We start from the raw sequence: 17,742 nt of genomic DNA, 5'->3' as shown, positions 1-17,742 counted from the left end.
AACCACTGAATTAGAAGCGGCGTCCAAACTTTTGGCTGCTACTGTATTGTAACAGTGTGCATTACTGAGTACATGTTGAAAATGTATTCATTCTTCAGTCATCAGCGTTTCTGTGCCCAGCCCTGGACGTGCTCAGCCACCCGGGTTAAATGTGAGCATGTTTTCCTCCCTCTGCTATTTCCATCTCACGACTGTGAAGTTAGAGATGAGCAATAAATTTATTCAGCAATAAATAAATATGAAGCTTGGCACAGAGACCTAAACCTCTCGTCACTGATATCTTTGTGGATGACATCAGTATGATGAGCTTAAAGTGCTATTTAGCTCAACCATTTCGTCTTATGCGCTGGAAATCTGAAATGGCAGATTAAATAAGGCACCGGTTTTCTAGTCCGTGGGTAATGAAACCCAACCTAAGCGTTGACTTTTTTTCTTTTCTGATATTTTCAGCATGTAGCACTGACATTAATAAACGGAGGTAAATGTAGAAAGACCATTTCCTAAAGTGATATTACTTGTTTTGTTGTTGCGTAAATAAGGGGAGGATAAACGTATTAAAGTACTAACTACCTGTGTGAAGAGAGGTCTCCATGTAAAAGATTTATTTACGTGTAAATTTTGCTGTTGTGTTGGAAGGCCTTGTCTGTTCGAGCGTAGTTGTCTTTTCAAGGAATAAAATATCGTGTGGTGTTGTGGTCAAAAGGTGTGCATTATTTTAATGTAATGGTGTGGAAAATGGTTCTGGCTATAACTTATGTTCTCGCGTTCTTCTATTATATTATTGTTACCATCGTAACAGCGCGTACACAGGGACCGGTACAGCAGATGCTCCACATAATCTAAAGTTAATAATAAATGTATTTATCAAATGTGTGGTGGTGTGGGTTTTTTTTTTTAATAAAAGGAGACATTTACTAATTATGGAAGGTGTGTTGGTTAATACTTTTGGATCAGTTATGGTGCTTTGCAAATGTTCCCAGTGCAGGGAAGTCTCCGACAGTGGGTTGAGTTTATCATTTCTGGTTCCTCAGTGAGAGAGAGAGATTTAATGGAGAGATTGACTGACATATTGGCAAGCGCATTAATTAAAAAAAAAAAAACAAAACTGTTGGTGCTGTTTATAGAAAATCAACACCTTCTGACCAATCAGGATAAATTCAACAGTGCCGTGGTATATAGGGCGAATAAGAACCTTAAAAGGTTGTCATAAAATCAATAAAAATGGTTAACGGAGGGAAATCTGGTGAGGGAATGATTGTTTACTGCAACTATAATGTATAGTACCAGTCAAATGTTTGGACACCGCTTCTAATTCAATGGCTTTTCTTTATTTTTATTAAATAAGTCACTTCATATCTTAAAATAATGATGGATGTCGTTTCTGTTTACTTAGTTGAATGGTTCTTGACATCGAGTCGTACCGTATATGAGCCGATAGCACGAGTTAGCTATAAGCTGTGTGTGACGAGATTGAGTGGAATAACTGTTATTCTATCCTATTCTATTTGCTGGGTTTTGAGAAACGAAGCACTTTTATTTTTTGCAAATTTGATAGATAACTTTATACAAAACGTCCAACAAAATATTTTCCGCTTGGAATGTAAACAAACCAGCGAAATGACCGTAGCAATTTGTAAAAAAAAAAATGCTATAAGTATAGGTAATCGTATGGGTCTGAGTAAAATTAAGGATTAATTGCGACTCGGGCAATTTCAAAACTTTGAAATCGCGAGTGAAATTGAGCCTTAATTTTACAAGGAACCATACCGTACGATTACTTGTTTATAATATATAGGGCCAAATTCATACTTCGGAAGCCATTCAAGTTCACAACATTTGTCATTCACGTTTTCTGAACCAATCAGGGCTTGAGACTATCTTGCATGTTTGAATCAGTTTCTAAAGCGTTCATCGTGACACGGCGACACAACACAAGGACTTTGAAAGTGTTTTCCAAAATTTTATTGGAACTTCTTTACAAAAGCCATTTTGTTGACAAAATTTGCTACTTTTTGTAACCATAACCAAGCAACGAACTAGCCAATAGCGTTTCAGAAATACGGCCCCGCGTTAAGGAAGAAAGCCCTCCTTGGTTGACCAATCAGAACTGAGTAATTTGGCCCTATGTATTTTAATTATAATAATAATTCTTGAAAAATTAAAAAGATACGTTCTTAGCATCAAATACTTTTATTCTGTATTTTTTTTTTTGGGGGGGGGGGTTGTTTTTGGGTAGTTTTTATTTCGTCCTCGGTTGGTTCAACAACGCGCTCCGCCATTTTGTTTTTCTCTACTCACGGTATATGAGCTGGTAGTAGAGTAGCCAATCAGAGCACCCGATTGCTCATATCCAGTGAAAGTGGATAGAATAATATGGATTATTAGTTGTGGAATCGGGCTATTTACTATTTACTGTTTGATCTCAAACACATTAGTGGAATTCCTTGCCACCTTAATTAACTTTTGACGAGGCACCTGCTAATTGAAAAGCATTCCAGGTGATTACCTCATGAAGCTGGTTAAGATAACGCCAATAGTGTGTAAAGCGTCGAGGTAAACGATGGCTACTTTTTAAAGAATCTAAAATATTAAACTTTATTTTTTTCTTTCCCACATAATTCCATGTATGTCCCAGATGTTATTTCATAGTTTTGATGTCTTCAGTTTTGTTCTACAATGTAGAAAATAGACACATTACAGGAAAAACCTATGAACGAGTCGGGGTGTACAAACTTTTGACTGATACTGTCGGTGAAAACAAGAACTAACTTTGTCTCTCGGACATTCCATAACCTGAAATACGTATGTTTGGCAAACTGAACATTGGTAATTTTTGTCTTATCACTGTGGTACAAGTGAAACACACGACCGACTTGTACCAAAAACCACAGGGAGGAAGTTCGTATTATTATAGTCACGGTCCAGTCTGTCACGAATTATTGCGTAATCAGCGATGGTGTGGCGTGATGCAGCCAAACAAAAACCAACGTTACAGTTACCATCCTTAAGTTGATTTTTTTTTTCTATTATTGCAAGTCCTGCATACATGTCAACCTATACGGATTGTCCGGAAATTATACGGATTTTAGCTCATTTCAAGGGCGTACGGGCGTATAAACAAAGTCTTACGGATTTTCAGTATTTTCTGACCTAAATTTATTTTGTGTATCTTACTTGAACATCAGCTGATCGTCGCAAAAACGTACAAAAGCTCGATTTATAGACAAAGAACAGCGTGTATCCAGAGGCAGATAACCCAGACGATGTGAAACCGGATGTTTATTCCTCAAGCCTCGTGCAGTATCGCGACTGCGAGACTTCGCTCGTTCCGGTCATGCGCACGATCTGCATTTAAACGCGCCAAACGGTCATTGTTCGAACGATTTTCTCATTGTTTACACCTGAGAGATTTTGAATAGCGTCTGCTGAGTGAAAGAATGGGAACACCGAGAAAGAAAATGAGATACGGCGGGCGGTATCTTCCTGAATGGAAGGAGACATTTAATGGTGACATTGTTCAGGCGAAAAATAAGGAGTACGTGCACTGCACAGTTTGTGTGCGAGATATAAAAGTTGCGGCGTCTGGAGTTTATGACGTGAGGGAACACATGAGGTCCAAACTACATCAGCGAAATTTGCACCAGAAACAGAATAAGCCACAAATGATGTTTGCAAAGCCTAAGACCGATGATCAACCAACAAGTGTAATAAGAGCAGAAGTTACAATCCGTAATTTTATTCCTCAGCACAATTTGCCGCTAGCCGTTGCGGACCACCTGACAGAACTGTTGCCGCGAATTTGCACGGACAGTACAATTGCGAAATCTATCAGCTGTAGGCGCACCAAAACAACGCAAATAATCAAAAAGAGCTCGGCCCCCTGAAGTTACACTACCGATCATCCAGCACTGCCGGACGTCGCCATTTTCCTTGATGATCGATGAATCCAATGACAAAAAGACAGACAAGCGACTGGCCGTTTTGGTGCGGATCTTCGACATAAACAGAGGGGCGAAGTCAAGAATCATAGACATGCCCGTGTGCAATATCGGCACGGGCGAGGCGATTTTCAACATGCTGGACGAAGTTCTCAGGCAAGTTATATTTACTTATTTATTTAAGTTTGGTGCGATTCGAAGGCTATAAGGATTTTATGTTGATTTTATGGATTTCTTCCTCTGATACTACAGGTGGACGCCCAAAGGGGTTGACATGTATGGTCCTGAAGTTTTATTTCAGTAACGCCGTAATAGTTTTCCAGCAGTTCAGTTTTTTTATTCCGTAACACTATCGTTTTTTTTTTTTTTTTTAATGTTGTGGATTATCTGTGAATCGCGTTAGTTCCTGTTCTCACTTGTGAGACAACAGCAATAAACAATTGTTCCTTCATCAGCCTCCTTTTTTTTTCCCTCTGTTAATAATGCAAAAAAGCACATTTTGTCATGTTATCACAAAAAGTACAAAGCCCTGTGTCTGGAAGACTTGACTGTGGATGAACCTCGGTAACAGCTTTGCCTCGGATTGGTACCGTACGATGTCCTGACACTGGAGACTCCTTCCAAAAATCCTCAACAAACGTTCTAAAATTTCTCACAGAAAATTCTCACTGATAGTCAGGTTTCTAATCTGTTTATTCGTCGTACTTTTCGAGTTAGCTTTTGAGTTGGGGAAGCCATGGCCTAAAGGTTAGAGAAGTAGCTTTGGGGCCAAAAGGTTGCCGAGTCGATTCCCTGAACCAGCAGGAATGGCTGAAGTGCTGTTGAGCAAGGCACCTAACAGGCTTGCAGGACTCGGACTCGTGACTTGACTTGGACTTGAGAATTGATTACTTGGACTCATAAATTGGAAACGAGGACTCAGATTTTTTTATGTAACATGCCATAATAATTTGCCATAAGCTATTTATATACACGTTAATATTTTAATACTAATTTTGTGCATATTCCTGATGGAAGACTTTTTGTGAATTTATTGCAAGCTACAGTATGGGATGCATACCGTAGATATAGCTTCGCACTACTCAAAGCTATCAATATGTTTGAGCGTGTGTGACAGCTGTGTCATTTGTGTCGGACTCGACTCGAAATGTTCTTTAATGACTTGGACTTGAAAACTGGGGACTTGAGGTTTAGTGACTCGACTAGAACGCTGGCACCGAACCCCCGACTGCTCCCCAGGCTGCTCTGGGTATGTTGGACATCACTCTGGATAAGAGCATACATGTCAACCTTTGGTCAATCAAACCTGTATAACCAACCTCCAAAATCCGTATTTCCCTTATAAAATCCGTATAAGATGCAAATTAAAATAATTTACCTAAAATTTGAATGATAATTAACAATGATAATCCCAGTTACTTTTTATTCAATATTAATAACAATAAACCTTCAGAATGAATACAAAGCTCCAATGTTTGACAAAAACACAAAGTGTCACTCTAATGTTCTGAATTGTACTCCATGACAGCTTTTTTAGCAGTCTGCACCAATACCTCACGAGGCTGCATGTCACAGCAAGTGTCTGTGTTGATCTTGCCGGAGTGCCCATTCAGAATCTTTTCAGTCGCTAGTGAAAGTCGCTCAGGTGGAAATACGCGTTTCAAACAAAATGTTACTTCCCGGTTGGCGGGATTCTCGCAATGCAGTGTGTGCATGATCAGAAGTGGAACGAAGTCTTGCTACCACAAGATAACGCGCGATTTCATAAGACTCTTTACTGGCTGTTTGTGCTTTCTGTGGTGTACAGTACGTTTCTTTCACCTCTGCAATATTGCACGTCTCCGCCCTTTTCTCTTGGAAACTGATGCCAATATGTTGGTCAATGCATTTATTTTTTCTATGGTCTCCCTGCCACATTGCTCAATCGCCTGCAGTACATCCAAAACTCAGCAGCTAGAGTCCTCACACTCACCAAGCGCACTGCTCACATCGCTCCTGTTTTACAGCAGCTGCATTGGTTGCCAGTTATCTCTCGGATCAAATACAAAATCCTCCTTTTAACCTATAAAGCTCTTCATGGTTTCGCGCCTTCATATCTCTGTGAGCTAATTCATTGTACTGTCCCTCCCGCTCCCTCAGATCTTCCGTCTGTGGACTTCTGACTGTCCCACGTTTTAAACTGGCATCTATGGGTGGCAGATCATTCAGTGTTGCTGCTCCTAAACTTTGGAACTCGTTACCACAATCACTTCGTGACTGTTCCACTCTCTCTTCCTTCAAAGCCAACTTGAAAACTTTTACCTCACACTATTCTTCCTAGTTTTTTTTTTTTTTTTTGGTGGTAATTCTTTTGTAAAGCGTCCTTGGGTTTGTGAAAGGCGCTATATAAATTGAACTTGTTATTATGCGCTCTTTTATCGTGGGAATTGATTATAGCTCTTTTTTTTTTTTTTTTAAAGAATCCGTATAACTTTATTTGTACGCCTGTATACTACGTTTATTGAATCAAATCCGTATAAAATATGGACATTCCGTATAGGTTGACATGTATGTAAGAGCGTTTGCTAAATACCCGCAATGTCATAGATTATGTAGAACATCTGCCATCCAAGTCCATGTGAAATGTTACTATAGAAACAGTACTATAGATAACATATTAGATCAAGAGCAATTAATATAAACCTGTTATTGACTTGTGGCTGGCATTACTCTCAGAGCTGCTATTATAGAAACTTAATCAACACCTTCTGACTAATCAGAATCCAACGAATCAGGCTGTAGATGTATTTTGGTGTTTTTCCTCACCCTGACGCACCCTGCGTCAGGGTGAGGAAAAACACCACGATACATCTACAGCCTGATTCATGGACAGGTTTTGATTTTCAGCAGGCTGATTTTAACTTTTAGCAAAGAACTGCTTTAGACTGGATTGGACTGGACCGAGGCCTTCGTTAACTAGAAGGGCACTCAGTAGAGTCGAGTGTATACCTCCCCCAAGCCGCATATCAACATCAAAATCAAACCACTTGAACCTAGGATAATACCAATGTTGTCGAGTCACTAAACCTAGAGTCCCCCGTGTTCAAGTCCGAGTCGAGTCCACTATTGATCCGAGTAAAGTCCGAGAACAAGACTCCATCCACACCATGTGACGGTGGCTGTTGCTGCCTTCATGTGAAAGCGTCTCTGCTGCTATATTGGACTAACGTTCCTGCTCGACTGCCCCATTTTAGTTAACAGGCTACAGATAAAAAGCTTGCTCATCGCTCAGCAAGCCCCGCCCACTATCAACAGGGCAAATAGTATGAGAGAGGGTTAACACTAGCTAGTTCATCGCTCAGCAAGCCCTGCTATCAACAGAGCAATGAACATAGCGTGTCACTTCCTTCTCTGGGTGGAGTCTTGCCAAATGACGATTGAAGTTCGAGGTTTTCCCCGTCGTCTCCTTGGTAGTTCTTCTACATACGGAACACATAGCAGTGCGTTTTTTCCCCACCGCATGAGAAGTCTGTAGAAGCAAAGCGAACAATCCTAGGGGCTTCTCTCCAGGCATTTGAGCGCCATTAACGTTAGTTTGTTCCTGAACATGACGTATGAACAGGTGAACGTGCATTCTCTTGGACAAAATTAGTATAAAAATTAATATAGATATAATAATTTGGCGCAAGATATTTATGGCATGTTACAAAAAATAAAGAAAAAATCAGAGTCCGAATGCAGTTAATGCACCAGTCCGAGTCATCAGTGCTCAAGTCATGAGTCCTTAAAATTAGGCCACGAGTCAGATTCGAGTACTACAAGCCTGGATAATGCTAAAGCCGTACACCAAATTTCATCCAAATCCGTTCACTACTTTTTGAGTTATGTTGTGAACAGACCACAAAAAAAATATCCTGGATTAGGAAACGTATCTGGATCCTGGATGCACATAGATATCCAGTTTTGCTTCAAACTCTAATCAATTGTTTCTTGGCCCGAGGCCCACCTTTCCTCCAAATTTCATCCAAATCCGTTCACTACTTTCTGAGTTACATTGGGAACAGACAAATAAACAGATGGAGGTTAAAACATTTACCTCCTCCAGCAAAACTGGTGAAGGTAATAAAGGGTTTTAAACTGGAAAGTTGTTCAAATCACGCAACAAAAAAAGTCATCAAGTAGTTTGTCATGAGTGTCGTAAGTTTGTACATCATTCAGCCTTTAATCTAAAAATTTTATTTTTTATTATTCTCTAATTGCCTTGATCTGATTGGCTTTAGTCTCAGTAGTGACTCATCGATGACTAAAACGTTGCTGTGATTAGTGCATGGTGTGTGTTTTGTACAGCCTCATAGTGAAGATTACAGCTAGACTGGTGAGTCACGATTGCAGGTTGTGCTAATGAGTTTTTTTTTTTTTTTTTCTGGGACCAATAAAGAGTCGATTGGTTTGGCGAATTTGATTGCGCCAGTGCTTGTAGATGAGCAGCAGAGGATTAGAAAATGCTACCAAAAGTCTTATTACCATGATCTTATTTTCATTTAGAAGATCCATGACGGTAAGAGACATGCTTGCTGATTGCAGGTGTTTTTGTTAGTATCTCTTCCCAGATGCCGCACTGGACAAATCGGACTCCAGCGAAGCTAAAGCGCCTCAGTCGAACCCGGGAGGAAAGAGCGATCCAGATAAAGAAACGGAGGACTATGTGAGTGGAGCCCTACGTTAAAAATGATGTCTCATGCCATGATGTAATCTTTGGATGAGTTTGACCTTTCTGTGAGCTCATCATTGCAAGTCTCGCTCAGGCCGATAAAATCCGGAATGGATCTGTGAAATCTGATTCAGATTGGGTTAAACTGCAAACCTCCCCCCAAAAAAAAAATCATCCAGTACCAAGGACGCGTCTTATTTTATTGTTCTTGAAATAAGATGCCATTATTCTTCACTAATAGAAATCGAAATGGCGTGTCCTAAACGTAGGGACGATAACGATTAACACCGGGTGGTAGGAGTAGACTGTTGTTAGTATTAAATGAAGCAAATGGTCTGTGAACAGGATGTTCGGATAGATTTATAGTTAATAGGATTTTGTAAAGCAAATCTCTGCTTTAAGAATTGACTGAATAAAATGTTGATGAATTATATAACCACAATAGTTAATGGCAGAGGGCATTTGGGTTTCATTGTATGCATTAAATTAAGTGGTCAATTAAATTAATGAAGTCTTTTTTTTTTTCTTTACACTGGCTTCTTGCTGTAATACGTGCTGCAAGTGAGCTTATCGACTGTAGAGCGCTACTTATTATGCGCATCATCAATAAAAGCAGGACTGAAATGTAGCCAAAACTCACCGCTGAACGGAACGAACAGGCTTGTGTAAGTCCGTAAACAGTGCTGGAAGTTTCTCTCTGATCATTCTGAGATCTTTAAAGCAGCTATAAAGCGCCAAGCTTCAGACACTTACAAATATACAACCCCGATTCCAAAAAAGTTGGGACAAAGTACAAGTTGTAAATAAAAACGGAATGCAATAATTTACAAATCTCAAAAACTGATATTGTATTCACAATAGAACATAGACAACATATCAGATGTCGAAAGTGAGACATTTTGAAATTTCATGCCAAATATTGGCTCATTTGAAATTTCATGACAGCAACACATCTCAAAAAAGTTGGGACAGGGGCAATAAGAGGCTGGAAAAGTTAAAGGTACAAAAAAGGAACAGCTGGAGGACCAAATTGCAACTCATTAGGTCAATTGGCAATAGGTCATTAACATGACTGGGTATAAAAAGAGCATCTTGGAGTGGCAGCGGCTCTCAGAAGTAAAGATGGGAAGAGGATCACCAATCCCCCTAATTCTGCGCTGACAAACAGTGGAGCAATATCAGAAAGGAGTTCGACAGTGTAAAATTGCAAAGAGTTTGAACATATCATCTACAGTGCATAATATCATCAAAAGATTCAGAGAATCTGGAAGAATCTCTGTGCGTAAGGGTCAAGGCCGGAAAACCACACTGGGTGCCCGTGATCTTCGGGCCCTTAGACGGCACTGCATCACATACAGGCATGCTTCTGTATTGGAAATCACAAAATGGGCTCAGGAATATTTCCAGAGAACATTATCTGTGAACACAATTCACCGTGCCATCCGCCGTTGCCAGCTAAAACTCTATAGTTCAAAGAAGAAGCCGTATCTAAACATGATCCAGAAGCGCAGACGTCTTCTCTGGGCCAAGGCTCATTTAAAATGGACTGTGGCAAAGTGGAAAACTGTTCTGTGGTCAGACGAATCAAAATTTGAAGTTCTTTATGGAAATCAGGGACGCCGTGTCATTCGGACTAAAGAGGAGAAGGACGACCCAAGTTGTTATCAGCGCTCAGTTCAGAAGCCTGCATCTCTGATGGTATGGGGTTGCATTAGTGCGTGTGGCATGGGCAGCTTGCACATCTGGAAAGAGACCATCGATGCTGAAAGGTATATCCAGGTTCTAGAGCAACATATGCTCCCATCCAGACGACGTCTCTTTCAGGGAAGACCTTGCATTTTCCAACATGACAATGCCAAACCACATACTGCATCAATTACAGCATCATGGCTGCGTAGAAGAAGGGTCCGGGTACTGAACTGGCCAGCCTGCAGTCCAGATCTTTCACCCATAGAAAACATTTGGCGCATCATAAAACGGAAGATACGACAAAAAAGACCTAAGACAGTTGAGCAACTAGAATCCTACATTAGACAAGAATGGGTTAACATTCCTATCCCTAAACTTGAGCAACTTGTCTCCTCAGTCCCCAGACGTTTACAGACTGTTGTAAAGAGAAAAGGGGATGTCTCACAGTGGGAAACATGGCCTTGTCCCAACTTTTTTGAGATGTGTTGTTGTCATGAAATTTAAAATCACCTAATTTTTCTCTTTAAATGATACATTTTCTCAGTTTAAACATTTGATATGTCATCTATGTTCTATTCTGAATAAAATATGGAATTTTGAAACTTCCACATCATTGCATTCCGTCTTTATTTACAATTTGTACTTTGTCCCAACTTTTTTGGAGTCGGGGTTGTAAGGCCTAACAAATCAAGTCCGCGCACGTCTGAGACGTTTTGTTTTGTTGTGTCTCGTGTATCTGATTCATTTTGCACCACATGACATTGATTTATATCTGTATATCGAACATTAACATTTGCTATGTGGAACTCCTACGGTAAAAATACATTACTGAGGAAATGTATCGAAATATATTCGACATTAATTTTTAACACCAGCATGTGTCCTGCGTTTCTCTTGGACAGAATCTGTTTAGCGTGCTGAAGTCGGCTCCGTGGGACTGTCTGACCTACAGGCTGGCGCTGTGTGTGTGTTTGGTGAATTTCTACCACGGCGGCGTGAGAGCTGTGGCCCACCTGTGGCAGGAGTTCGTGCTGGAGATGCGCAATCACTGGGAGAACAATTACCTCATTTACGGGTAAAACGATGTCTCACCACGTCAAGCGCGTTTCCGTAATGTGCATGGCTAGACGTCAGGTCTGTTATATTAGACACTGAGTGCACAGGCAAGGTAAACTGATGTTTTATTAGAAGACTTTATGAGCGGAGACAAATTCAGACTGAACAAAAAAGTAAGCCAGCCATAATAAATGAAACAAAGTCAGTATTTGGTGCGAGACGACCCTTTTGTTTTAACCCTTGTGTGGCGTTCACAGTTAACAGATGTTAATACTTAAAGCCTAGGTCACAACCGGACATACGATTTTTTTGGCCGTGCGATTTTTGGCGTTTCCCAAATTGCTGCGTTTTTTTTTTTTGTTGTTGTTGTTCGTTCGTGGAGAAAGACGCACGTTGGCCGTAAGTTTGTCTTGCAACCTGAAAAAAACGTAAGCGCCCGTAGAGTTTGTTTGGCATGACAAAGAACCTCTGCGGCCAGTCTACGGCTCGAAAATCAGCACGTCACACGTGCGCCCTCCTTGCGTTTTTTGCACGTAGACCGGGCGTAGGCGCACGTACGGCCGGTTGTGACCAAGCCTTAACAGATGTTTACTTCACCCCAATTACAAGCAATATAAACAGCATATATGGTTAATATTTGCCCTTTACCTTTGTTAGATTACATTTATTTATTTTTTTTAAAGTGCTACTTGTTTTTTTTTTTGTTTTGTTTTTTAATAAAATGTAAATTTACGAAATCAATTACAGTCAAGATATGAGTGGGGAAAAAAGATGTTTGTCTTCAAATTTACAAATGAAGCGAGGTTTTTCATAATAACTGAATTTTATTTCTTTGAATTTCATTTGAAATTGAACCCATTCAGTTCAGTTTACACACCACAAGCTGAACACATACAGTAACCATGTCAGTCTCTACAGCACATCATCCCCATGCTCGTCTTCGTTTTGGGACGGGCTGATGCTCCATCTCATCCTCTTCTTCAAAGTCACTGTCAGACTGAATTTTCAGAAATGTGCAGAGGTGGACAGTAGCTAAGTACATTTACTTGAGTACTGTACTTAAAGCAGATACGCAGAACCTTTATTTTTAAATGCATTTCTGAGTGGATAGTATCTCCATCCTTGACTCTTGTACGCTGCATAAATGGGAATTAAAAAATATATATATTTTTGAGAGTTAAAATCGACCGCAAAGTTGGCATTTGAGCTGCCCTGCTGAGCCAGCCAGCCCTGAGTGCGTGACATCACGGCGGGAACCGGTTTTAAGGCCGAGGCCTTTGACAGGTATAGACCAAAGTCATATATAAATAAAACTTTATGGTGAAAGTAAGAAATCCCGTTACCGACTTGCTCAACTAAGACTGATTTGACTTCATTGATTGTGGGTTGACTGTCATATTAAAACAGGATGGGTGTTATAACTTATGCAACATACATGTACATGCATGCATTTTCACTGATAAAACGTAAAAGGCTAATTAAATAATCAGATGAACTGAGACAATCACATTCTGAAGCAAATTAAATCTCATACCGGTAACTTAAACACACAATACAAGTTACACGTATTAATCTAAATGCAGGTAAATGACATGTTTTTATTTATTTTTTTTAAATCCAAATGCGAGTCGGAGCTTACCCGTCTGTGTTCTCGCTTCTTGAAGGCCGATCTTGTGGCCGATTGTTTTTGAAACTATCTGACTTTCAGTTGTTCGTTCAGTTCCTCGTTCATTCACTTCTTCCACGTGAGGGCGAGATGGCAGCGATATCCAGTTTAGAAATCAGACGGCTGCTCCACTCTTTCTCTTCATACTGAGTATTCCGCCATTACTGCTCGGCTCAGGCGATTACTAAAACCCGGGACGGAACGGGACGTCACCGGTTTTAATAACAACCGTGGCGAGGTCACTGCCCGAGCGATATGTCCCGTCCCGGTTTTTACCAACAACCCTCAGCTCACGCTCCAGGAGGACTGGTGCAACTGAACTCACTTTTAAAAATAAATAAATAAATACTTGTTTTATTTTTCTTTAATTGTTGGGACTGCACCCTCTTTCAGTACGGGCTTATACCCGACGCTCCTCAACATATCAGAGGTCTCGTACGAGTCTTCAGTAAAATGTGCAGAGCAGAGGAGAGACCACTTCATAGCGTCCAATGTGCCCGTGAACTTCTCGCAAAATACGTCCAAATCTTTGCAGTTTGAACATTCTTGGGCCATGAATGCAACGTAAATCCACCTTCTGTCGTGTTGCTGCACCGGCCAGCAACACATCTGCGTGGCATGGCGATAAATTAGCTCCAAATGGAGGATCGGAGTTGCAGTCAGCTCTGTTTCTCAGTATAGCGGAAATGGCGATGAGACCGATAGACTTCCTGCTGTGACGTTACGGACATCAAGGTCATTCACTCGGACCGCTACCTATATGAATCGCTTTAATCGTAAAAATTACTGTATTAGATTTATTGTTAACGCTTAAAACTATTCCTGTGCCATTCTTGAGGTCTGAAGGCGTTTATAAACGAAAGTCAGGCCATGGTTCTGCGTATCTGCTTTAAGTTCACTTTTTGAGTATCTGTACTGTACTTAAGGGTTTTTTTTTCTTTTTTTTTGTGGAAACTTATGACTTTAACTTTACTACATTTGAAAGACAAATATCGTACTTTTTACTCCACTACATTTCCGTCAAGGTCCTCGTTACTCGTTACTATGAAGCAGCTTTGAAAGTGGATGTTTTTTTCTTTTCTTTTCTAAAATGTGATTGGTTTTTTTTCACAGGTGACACCGAGACAGCTGATCAGTAATCACTAGGGTCACGTCACGTCCATAGACTGTATAAACTCAAGTTCAGTGATTTCTCAGCAGTGTTATTTAACACAATCAGTTGATGGCAGAATGAAAGGAGGCGGTTCTTCTCGGGAATGCATGCACCCAGGGCCATACCGAGAACCCATGTTTCAGTTTTCTGAAAGGATTATTCATTTCATTTCATTTTAAATGTTTGTTTGCTGAAAACGAACCACATCACGGCCTACAAAAACTCGCCGTCCAACCTGCAGAAGCATATTGAGGTGTATATATACGTTTTATTCCAAGAGAAAGCGTGCAATGAAGTTGTCTGTGCTTTTAGAGCTAGCGATAACGTTGCAAACGTAGCTATGCAGTCTGGTTAGTCAACTGACTTTTTCTATGGATTTGCCCACCAAGTTGTTGTAGCCTTGTCCATGGCTAACGTTAACATATAGCTAGTTAACTTGGACACACTTAGTTAGCATGTAAAAACAGAGTTATGCTACTGTAACATGAATAACATTTAACTTATCTGAAGTCCTTTCAGAAATATGTTTTAGCATAATCTTGCCAAATAAACAGAATGTAGAAATATTTCTTTTCTAGTAACGTTAGCTACCCAATATGATTTTGAGTTTGAAAAGAGTTTGCTAGCATGTCCGGTGGAGTTTCACTGACTAGCTAGCTTAACGTTAAACCACCATGATGGCACAGCATGCGTTCATTTTGTGAATTCACATTTCTGTCTTTGGTAACAGCATTAGGTTTTGTAAGCGTTGCGGCAATAATACAACAATGTGTTGGCAGAAAATTTACTTTTAATTAGTGCTGTCAAAAATGTCGCGTTATTAACGCGATAACTTGACTCAATTTTAACGGCGATAATTTTTTTATCGCGAGATTAACGCTCTGTGACATGATGCCACGCCCCGCACAGCCAGAGTCCTCTGCCCTCCCCCGAAGAGCCACGGTGTTCGGCTTATTTTTCTTTTTCCCATCGGCGGCTCCAGCCCCACTTTGCAGTGGCTGTGACAAGACGTGTTATGCTCTGCAATAAAAAAAAAACATTGGTACAACCAGTGTTCGAACTATGCCGATATTTTCGGGGGGTCCCTTTTTTTTCCCTTGGGGGGGGGGGGGTGTGTGTGCTTGCGCTTGTCTCAGAGCGCGGATCTCCATCGCGCGCTCACTTCGGATATGCAAATGCTTCCCGTTACACACGATTGCTGTGTCAATAAACATCATTTTGCCAATATTTTAGAGACCCCCCAACATTTCCCAAATCATGTTTTCAAGGGATCTCGGATCCCCCGAGTACCCCCGTAGTTCGAACGGTGAGCAAGCCCATTCACTTTTTTATGCTGATAAGAGAATTACAATGGTTTTTCATGTGACAAAAATGTGCGATTAAATTGCGATTAATCGCGAGTTAACTATGACAGTCGCAACATTAATCGCGATTAAATGTTTTAATCGCTTGACAGCACTACTTTTAAGACTTCAGTATTTTTAAAAGCAAGTACTTTTAAGTAAAAATTTGACCGGACAACTTTCACTTGTATCGGACTAACATTTGACCAGTGGGATCTGTACTTTGTCCACCTCTGGAAATGTGATCCTCACATTCTGAAACTTCCTCTACATCATCATCAAAAGCTTCTCTCTCTTCCAAAATCATTTGCAAGTCCATCTGAGCAGAGAATCTTTTGACGATCTTGATCAGTTGTGATAAGGAGCCACATTGGAAAAGCTATATTTATTGTGTCCCGCCCCCAATTTATGGGAACTTCTGTCTTGGTTCCTGCAAGACGGAGGGTAAAATGTGTAGGAATGTGAGAGCAGACAGGTGTCGGTGCTTGAACGGCAGCAGCAGAAACACAAAACTCACACACACACACACACACACACACACACACACACACACACACACACACACACGCGCACACTAACAGCAGGCCCAGACAGGAGGAGGACAGAGTGAAGGTCCACACTTTTATTAGCCCCGGGTCCAGTGGACCCGAACATCCTGTATGGAATATAAGTGTGTGTGGGGGGGTACAGCGTGTGGTCATTGAAAATGTGTTCCGATATACCGTATGTTCTTCACAGAAAATGAGCCAAGGCCAATGAGTCGGAGTTTGAAAAAATAATTAATCGTATCATTGCTCCTTTGATCAAAAATGAAAACGGCTCCCACAGACCCGAACGCCATACAAGGGTTTAAAAAAAAAAAAAAAATAGTAGTCTGAGGTGCAGTGAGTGCAGTTTTATGCGGAAATGAGCTGTAGGTTTTACTGAGCATCTTACAGAACCAGCCGCAGTTCATCTGGACTCTTTGACTCTCACACTCGTTTCTTCATTTTGCACCAAAACCCAGCAGCCTTCATTATGTTTTCTTTTTTTAATCTGAAAAGTGCTCTCTTATGGACTATGCTGCTCAGATACAAACTTTCTTTCCCTGTAACATTTAATTTTGTGCTGGAAAACGAACACTTGGACTCTAAAATGTTTTTGTACTGACTCGATAATGTAGAAGTCATAAAATAGAAATCTACAAGTTTGTATGGGGGGGGGGGGGAAGGGTGCCAAAGACTTTTGCACAGAAGTGTTTTTTTCTTTTCTTAGTCAAATTTGGCAAAATTCTCCAATTAACATAATTGTTTGTTCTTGTTGTTCAGCAGCAGTCTGTACTGCCCTTCAGATTTTTCAAGTTTAGGTCATTCAAAGAATTTTCCCCAACACCTAATTATTTTTGTTTACTGGACTGAAAGCTACTGAATTCGAATCAGACTTCTAATTTTATTAGTTTTTTTTTTTTTTAAATAGAACAATTAATGAATTGAGAGCCACATGGCCCTAAATCCGCTGCTATTTTTTCCTGCTTCACCATGACGCAATACAAGATACTACATCATGCATGACATGGTGGGCTTTCCCCGTTCGCACAAGGCATTGTGGGATACAAATTTGAAACGGGAGAGAAAAATGGAGGACGTGAGCGTGCGAATGAAACGTGAAAGAGCGACTACAGTAACGGAAAGCGAGAAAACGTTGTTATATACGAAGGAAAGGAAACGCAGGACCAAACTAAATATCGGCGCTCAGCGAGCACCTCGGTGTGATCAGCTGTTCGTTTAGCGACAGAATGATGGAACCGTCAGTGCACAAAGGTAAACCTGCGCATGCGCGTGCACACAGACTTCCTCTGGCTGCTTGACTGCGCAAAGCGAGCGATTTCATGCACGTTCTTTGCTTTAATCCCCTCAAATTAAATCACTTCCCAGCCACAGAATGGCCTGATATTTTGTGATATTACAGAAATAAACATGCATCACAATGACCAAATTTCAGAGGGAACTAAATTTCACTGATTTTATGAATGGAAGGTTTGAAGATAATGCAGGACAGTGGTTTGTGTATAACCATGTCTCACTTCAGACTAACTGAATGATGGAATAACGCTGCCAATTTTTCCACGAGATGCCGTTTCTAAATTCACAACAATACACAGAGCTAACGGTCTGCTTGTACACTGTGGCCAAAAGTATGTGTACACCTGGCCATCACATCTTTGTGCT

The 17,742-nt window shown here is 40.6% G+C and overlaps 1 protein-coding gene across 2 annotated transcripts in view; it reads left to right on the top strand.

Annotated features, from left to right (window-relative positions):
• The window catches only part of rab3gap1 (RAB3 GTPase activating protein subunit 1), a 201,664-nt gene that overhangs the window by 110,149 nt on the left and 73,773 nt on the right, over positions 1-17,742 (top strand). For both annotated transcript variants that reach the window (XM_060929273.1, XM_060929272.1), the window contains 2 exons: positions 8,515-8,622; positions 11,220-11,392. In XM_060929273.1, the coding sequence (XP_060785256.1) occupies positions 8,515-8,622; positions 11,220-11,392 (281 nt within the window). The remainder of the gene's footprint in view (positions 1-8,514; positions 8,623-11,219; positions 11,393-17,742) is intronic.

The sequence above is a fragment of the Neoarius graeffei genome, chromosome 9 (genome assembly GCF_027579695.1).
Source record: "Neoarius graeffei isolate fNeoGra1 chromosome 9, fNeoGra1.pri, whole genome shotgun sequence".
In the NCBI taxonomy this organism is placed as follows: Eukaryota; Metazoa; Chordata; class Actinopteri; order Siluriformes; family Ariidae; genus Neoarius; species Neoarius graeffei.
The sequence above is the reverse complement of the archived record's forward strand: the minus strand, read 5'-3'. Positions and strand labels throughout refer to the sequence as shown.